Below are 8008 nucleotides of genomic sequence, written 5' to 3' on the forward strand. Positions count from 1 at the left end.
CCATATATATATATGATACATGTATGTGTGTGTCTATATATGTATTTATGCAAACATATAGTTAGGTGCCCTTTGATCCTAGAGCTAGCTCATAAAATAAACTTGTTCAGAGTGCCCAGTGCCCCTGTATCTTGTCATAAATATTGGGTTTGTTGGGTTTTTCTTTGTTTGTGGTTTGGAGGGGGTGTGTTTAAGCAAAAAAAAATTTGTTATCTTTTAGTTTGTTTTTTTCTGCTCTGTCAGGTACTGGTTGGATTTGACTCCCTCAGACATGATATGGAGCACAGCAGACACAGGATGGATACTAGCTTCACTGGCATCTGTTTTTGATCCCTGGGTTTTTGGATCATGCGTCTTTATACATAACCTACCACAGATTGAATCAGCAGCCATCCTGAATGTAAGGAAAAAGTCAGGGCAATACATTCATCTGTAGAGAGGGTGCAAAAAAATAGTTCTTTACAGCATTTGTAGATTTCCTGAGAGTTGTGTCCATAGTTGTGTTCGAGATGCAGTTTCCGTTGCATAAGGCTCCTATTTGTATTTTTAATGTACACAGAAGGGGCCAAACCTGTGGTTCTTTCATACATTTTGCTCACAGCTGGTGAGCACGTGAATGAAAATCATCCAAAAGCAGCACTAATTACTTTCCTTTTGTTCTAGTGACTGTGGAAGTAATAGCAGCTGGTATTAATGCAGACTGAAACTGAGGTGTTTCTCTGCCCGCACTGGCCAAGATGAAAGTGAAAACCTCCCTATAAGACAGACAGGCTTATTCTGGCTGTGCTCCAAGCTGTGCGGTCTGGGTGTCGTGCAGACATGTTGGCATGGGAATTTGTCCGATCAAATAACTGAATCTCCACATATTACACCAACTGTAGGAGGGTTTCTTACCCAACGGAGAGCATATGGTGCTTTTACATAGAAACAAGAGCTACATTTGCCCCCTGTATCACCTCTTTACATCCACAAGGCAGCTTTTTGTCTGAGCTTCATATATCCATCTTGTTTAACTCACTAGGCTCTCTGCAGATTCCCCATTGACGCGCTGGTTGGTGCTCCAACATTGTTCCGCATGCTGGTGCAAAATGATCTCTCCAAGTACGTCAAGAAATTACTTACTAATGTTTAATTTACCCTAACTAGACTTTAGTGATCCCCCAGATCTAGCTGCTTGACTCAAAATAGGGTAGTAATTTAGTTTAAAATATCCTTCATGAAAAGATGGTCACACAAAATTTGTGAGTTTTGCTGAGTTTGTGATCAAACATAGAGAAACTTGATGTTTTCCCTGAGAAATTTGAGACTTTCAATATTGAACTTGTGAACAAATCCCATAGGGTATGAAACTCAGCGCCTGTTAAATTCTTTATAATCATTTTCAATTACCATGTTAATTGTCCGTGCTTTGGAAAAGACTGTCATCCTAGAAAGTCGGTGTCAACACAATTGTGAAGGAGTGACTTGTTGTGACAGTTGTACCGCATTCCCTAGTCCAGTTCTTGCTGCCTGCCACCGTTCCTTCCTCCACTCTTGCACTTTCTCACTTGGGCTGTTGCAGACGGTCAGCAATGAGGGCCCTGGCTTAGCAAATCACTCTTGGGTTAGTTATAGGCATGTCCTTAAATCCCCACTGACTTCAGCAAAAATTGTACTTTATTTTTCACGTGTGTTTGACTACTACTACTCCTCGTACACATAATGTTCAACACAGACTGATACCCTTGCTGTATCAGGAGCTGAAGGATCAGGAATCCTCTGATTTCACCACTTCATGGCACTAATTGTCCCAGTAAAAGGCTCTCCAGTATTATTTGGTTATAGTTGCATGCTCCTTGTCTTGCCCAATAGATTTAAGTACTGCCTCTCTTGTTTTTTTAATGTCCTGCGAAGCTACAAATTCATGAACCTGAAGCACTGCATGAGTGGAGGGGAGCCACTCAACCCAGAAGTCATGGAACAGTGGAAAAGCAAGACTGGGCTAGACATCCATGAAGTATATGGCCAGACTGAAACGGTACCTCTGTAGGGTCAACATTGCTTTAAATCTTTGTAATTCCTTTTTGGTTTACAGTGTTTTAATGTTTGTTTTCAAAGAACACAGCCTGTTTCTTCCTTCACGTTCCTGTGAATGCTTCAGTAATCTCCTCCACTGCTGACCTCTGAAAGAACACTACTCCTCACAGAACCTGTCAGAAACATGGATTGTTGGGAGGAGATGTGCTCTAATATTTCCATAAGTGTTCTTAAGCAAATTCCAAGTGACAGTGAGAGGCAAGAGGACAGAGTTTGAATCTAAGGAGGAAGACTGGTTAGCAGAGGATGTGAATTCTTTCTTCACTGATAATGGACCAGGATTCTTTCAGGGAGTTTCTCGATTTTGCTTATCTGTACCATAGAGCACTGACATATAGGATCGTATGAATCTTAATTCCTTACTTTGGAATTATTATAGAAAATACAATTAATGAATTGAATATGCATGTAGCAGTTTTCTATTGCAAAACTTTGTTTTTATTTTGATTTTTACAGGGAATAATCTGCTCTGTTTTTAAAGGAATGAAGGTTAAACCTGGATCAATGGGGAAGGCAGCTCCCCTTTATGATGTTCAGGTTTGTTGGCTGCTCTTTAGATTCTTTCATAGGGGTTTGTTGGTTGGTTGGTTGTGTGTTTGGTTTTTTTTTTTCCCTATTGGACTAAAATACATGATGTTTTTCATTCTAGATCATAGACAAACATGCTAATATTCTGCCTCCAGGACAACAGGGGGAAATTGCTGTCAGAAGCAAACCTATAAGACCACTTGGTTTATTCTCTGAATATGTAGTAAGGATTTTATATTATTCCTCACCACCACAAATCTCTCCAAAATCTCTCCAATTCCATAGTGGTTCAGATTGCTGAATATTTTTCACCAGTTTATTATTTATTACCAGACTCATTTTTTTGTTTGGATTGGTGGATGTTAGAAAAGGGAAGAGAAGAATTTGCTTAAGTTTGAGTTAATTTTTTTTAAAGACTCAAAATGATTTTGTTTTTTAAACCTATTTTATTGTATTGTGTAGCAATGTCAGTACAGTTCTTGACCATCCCTGACTGAAAAATTAAGTTCTGGTGCATTTAACAGTGTGTGTTATAGCATAATATATAGCTAATGCATGCTCAAAATCTAAACTAGTGTTTGTAAAACACTTTGAGGATAACCCTAAGAAAACTGAAGAAAGTGAACGTTGGGATTTTTATGTCACTGGAGACAGAGGGACTATGGATGAAGATGGATATTTTCAGTTTATTGGAAGAGACGATGACATTATCATTTCCTCAGGGTCAGTTTGCATGCTTCCTTTCTAAATCTGCCATTGTATAATCTTACATGGTATGTTCCTGGTGAGCTTCTGACATGATAGTCCTGTGATGATTGTATTGACCTCTTGACTTAGGAATATTTGCTTTTATTATCAGCTTTTCATAGACCTTCAGTATCATCTTGGTGATGTCAGTGACATCCCTGTGTCTGTTTCCCCTGTAAAATCTCATGTATTTCAAGAAAGAGTGAAGACTTCCATTGGCAGAGGAGGGATTTTAATCTAGTTTGGTTTTTGACTGAAATTGAAGGACATCTCATTGAAACATTTTATTTTTAATATGTTGAAATTTAAAAATTTGGTATTCTATAATGTGATACCATAACATGGCATCAGCTGGTACTGCAGACCTCAGCTATCAGGGTGGAATGGAGCTCCAGCTTAGGAGCCACGAGGAAGGGGGAGAGATGAAGAGGTATCCACAGCCCCAGCAGTCCTCTACCACATGACCACCTTCTAACACAGACAACTTTCCCATTCTACCTGAAGTTTCTATAGGTGGTTGTTGGTTTTGTGGGTTTTTTTCTTCAATACGACAAATAAAAAGCATTAGGTACTGCTTTTCCAGTTCATAAAACCAAATCCTACGTTTTTCTTTCCTTGCCTAGATATCGCATTGGGCCATTTGAAGTAGAGAATGCCTTGATAGAGCACCCAGCAGTAGCAGAAACAGCTGTTGTCAGCAGTCCAGATCCCCTCAGAGGAGAGGTAATGATGCTGAACAGTGGTGGGGGAAGCATTATGTTTGCTTAAATATATAACTTTATAAAACAGTTCCTATTTTACTGAATAATGTACAGCTCTAAGGTACTCATGTCATCGTGGATAATCCTGCTTGGGGTGACAGGCAAAATCCCTTCCCATTTACATGCTTTTGCTCTTAGTTTCTTTTAATCCCAAGAAGATCTTCTCTGTGGAGAACATGACACTGATGTTTGCTTTCCCCTTGCTGTTAAGCACTTGTCTGTAGACTGAAATTGTCTTTTCTGGCTGTCTTGGTGTAGCCAAAGCTATACTATAAATGCCCTAGCATTAGACTTGGGCTACATGTATGGAGAAAGCACAGTCCTGTGCTTGGATAATAGTGAACCAAAGCTATACTATAACTGCCCTAGCATTAGACTTGGGCTACGTGTATGGAGAAAGCACAGTCCTGTGCTGGGATAATAGTGACCTACTGTCCTCTGTGTGAACTTCAGAGAGAAATAAAATGTCCCTCAGCTTTAGGGAAAACTCTGCACAGACACCTCTTATTACTCCTTCTTCTTGACCAAGGCTGAAAGGATAGGGCAAATGTTCTTGGTTTGTAACGAGGGCAGGAAAACTGTGCTTTCAACTTTCCCTTCTGCACACACATGTGCAGAAACTGGCTGCAACCCTTTTTTGTATTGTGCTGGCTTCTCTTTTCCTCCCTTTTGCTTGTCTTGACTCTGAGCAGCACGGCTCACTGGTAACCTATATATCAGCTTTTAAAAATGAATGTTGTCAGATCACTTTTTTTGATCTTACCTTACAGGTTGTGAAAGCATTTGTGGTCCTGTCCCCAACCTTTTCATCCAGTGACCTGGAGAGCTTAGCCTATGACTTGCAGGAGCATGTCAAGAAAATTACTGCTCCATATAAGTATCCTAGAAAGGTAAATGCTTCAGAGGAGAAACTTCAAACCAGGGCACACTTCCATAAATCTCAGGGGAATTACTATTTGGGTTTTCATTATTCACCTGAAAGAAATAGTGGTGAAGATTCAGCTGGAGCACTGTCTCCAGGAAATCTTCCCTAAATAACATCAGTTTATATTGTTTTTCATGCATTTGAGTAAAGTGTTTGTTTAAACCCCTCGAAAATTTCCGGGCTTTGTATGATACTCTAATTAGATCTGCCTGTTGTAAGTCAGGCTTACAAACATAATTCTCCATTTTGTATTTAATCTTCAACTGAGCATTCTCTGGTGACTTTAGTGTAGTACCTGATTGAATCTGAGTAAGTTTTTGTCTACTGGTCCTCACAGTTAGTGAATAGAGGAAAGCCCAGGAGGATACACTTGGTGTTTCTCAATAATCCCAGCACTACAGGAAAAGAGCTACTAGCAGTGCAGAACTTGTGCAGAACTCATAGGAACTAAGGGCCATTAAAGACTTTGTGCCAGTAACATCCCTTTTTTCTTCTTTTTGTCATTCATCTCTGGCTTCTTGATGCCATTTCAATACTTGTGTTACTGTACTCAGTTTGGTTAGTTGGGAGATAGTTGCACAAGCTATTTGGCCATCTAGGCAGCCAAAGAAATTGTTTCACAAGTGGCTTGGAAACAATGTCTTGATTTGGCTTGGACTTGATCCTTTAGGCAAGCAGTTCTTACTGATGGGAGTCCCCTTAGTTTTCTACATGTGCTGAGAGCCACTCTTGGAAAAACAACTCTGTAGAACATGCTATATTGGTTTTTGTCTTTTTTTATATAGGTGGAATTTGTCCGAGAGCTGCCAAAGACAGTCACTGGGAAGATCAAGAGGAATGAATTAAGAAACAAAGAGTGGGGACGAATGTAGCATTGTTTGGAATTTAACAGAACTTATTTCATTCCATTAACACTATCTAAATTTCTCTGATATAACTGCCCTCCTTCTGATCTATTTTTGTTAAATACCTGAGCATCGAAAACTGTAGAAAACACCAAGATGTGTTGTTTGTGCCTTCTTGCAAAGCTGCTCATGTCAGTACCACAGTTTCAGTTCCTGAAGCACTGCTGAGAGAGGGAACAAACCATACAACTCCATTCTAGTCCTGAATGTCCATGGGTTCACCAGAATTTGTCTGGTGACCCATCTCTTTTAGATAGTATCCAAGATCAGTGAAGAGATACTGCTGATATCAATTGTCTAGCTCCAAGCTACAGAAAAGGCAGTGTGGATTTGAGTGATTCAGATGCTCTGCCCTTAAATGCAGGATGTTTAAACTGAATGCAGCCCTCCTATCATTTACTGAAGATGGAAAGGCTCCTTTTTATTGATATCACCATATGACCTTCATAAACCTTTCTTGTTTAATACATATGTTGATGACAAGCAGTGCTAGCTTCCTGCCATGATTTATCCACAAATACTCTCTCATACAGAAGTAGCTTTGTTGCTTGCCCTCTGTTCTGAACTTCACACACATAGACAAAACTCCTGTGCCAGTTTTGGTGGTCTTTAAAATGAAGTTTGCTGTTGGGCAGGTGACCCAATTTGTAGAACAGACCGTGGTTCTTTGCCATAGTAGACACTTGCTACAGCACCAGTCTATTTCTGCAGCCACTTAAGAGGTGAAACCAGTGAAAAAACTACCTTGACCTGGTTTAGATGATCACATCTCTGTTTAACATTTAGCTCTTAGCTTTACGAAGAAGCATGTACGATAGTGTACACACTCTTACTTCTTACAGTTGCACATGAAATAGTGAGACAGACTTTAAGGCTATATCAGTTCTTAGCTGTTCATCCTCAGGTTTTTTTAATTTTGTGTACTCAAAGAAAATTTCATTTTCTGGCATGAATTTTCATTATTTGAAAAAAAATCTCCATCCTTGGAGTCCTCTTTGTTCATTAAATAAGAAGGAATTGCTGGAGAACAGTAGCATCGTTAGGCAGGAGAGAAGGTCTTTTACAGCTGTGTCTCACTGCCTGGAGTTCTGTGTCTACTGCAGCTGTAAAGTGAGATATGGAGAATTCTAATTTTGAGAAAGTAAAATATGTTATTTCTTGAGAATAAACACTTTGCTTATGTCAGTGAAACAATTTCTGTGCTAGCAACTGCTGAAATGAAAGCAATGGTCAATAAATACAATGTTTACTTCATTCTTTTTTGACAGTAGCTTCATTTTTTTGTAATGCTCCTTAGTATTTCACAGAGATTTCAGAACACTTTTCACTATTTCATTCCTAACGTTCCTAGGAGCATTAGATTACATGATTATAAAACTAATCTTTAGTTTCTTGAATGCATTTGTTTGGGTATGTTGCTGCCTCAAGCTCTTTTCTGTACCCAGCTCAGTTTCCTTTAAAAGCTATATACTCCTGGGCCTTCCAGGGACTCTACATCTTCTAGATCTTTCTGCATGGTTTCAAACAAAGAAGTGTTTAAAAACAACCACAAGTGGACAAAACAATAAAAAGTCCACAAAAGGTGGAATGATAAACAAGTGCATAAAATGTAATTCAGAGCCCCTGGAAACTACCCTTGTCTCTGCAGTTAGCTGTGTGGGCAGTTAAACTCCAGTAATGTCCAACCCTCTCATCCAAAGCCTGTGGAAGAGACAGGGTGACTTTGGTACATATGGTCTCTATAGGGATTACAGAAGTGCAATGTTCTGCAAAACAACCTCACCCAGGTGTTAATGCTGCTGGTACCTCTGCACGTTTTGCCTAATGTTCTCCCTTGTATCAGAACAACAAGGAATCAAAAATGGATCATAAGGAGGAAGCTGTTATGTTCTTGAGACTCTCTGGTCTTCAGCCTCATGCTTCAGAAGATAATCAGCCCTTTCTTTTGGTGTTTTATGTATGTTTAGAATGGGCAACACGGCTGTTCTAAGGACAGCAAACAAGTAAAATAACTGATTAGAGTTCTTTTAGAGGATGTGTTTATTGCTTTTGAAGTTTTATGAAGT

General features: G+C 39.4%; 1 protein-coding gene across 1 annotated transcript in view; it reads left to right on the forward strand.

Annotated features, from left to right (window-relative positions):
• LOC104521201 (acyl-coenzyme A synthetase ACSM4, mitochondrial) overlaps positions 1-5909 on the forward strand; it is an 8891-nt gene extending 2982 nt beyond the window's left edge. Inside the window, exons 5-13 of the mRNA XM_010163128.2 lie at positions 244-400; positions 1022-1101; positions 1894-2017; positions 2533-2613; positions 2726-2827; positions 3200-3327; positions 3975-4074; positions 4883-5002; positions 5823-5909. Coding sequence (XP_010161430.1) covers positions 244-400; positions 1022-1101; positions 1894-2017; positions 2533-2613; positions 2726-2827; positions 3200-3327; positions 3975-4074; positions 4883-5002; positions 5823-5909 — 979 coding nt within the window. The remainder of the gene's footprint in view (positions 1-243; positions 401-1021; positions 1102-1893; positions 2018-2532; positions 2614-2725; positions 2828-3199; positions 3328-3974; positions 4075-4882; positions 5003-5822) is intronic.
• Positions 5910-8008: the final 2099 nt, after the last annotated feature.

Source organism: Antrostomus carolinensis, unplaced genomic scaffold (genome assembly GCF_000700745.2).
Source record: "Antrostomus carolinensis isolate BGI_N321 unplaced genomic scaffold, ASM70074v2 scaffold20082, whole genome shotgun sequence".
NCBI classification, from domain to species: Eukaryota; Metazoa; Chordata; class Aves; order Caprimulgiformes; family Caprimulgidae; genus Antrostomus; species Antrostomus carolinensis.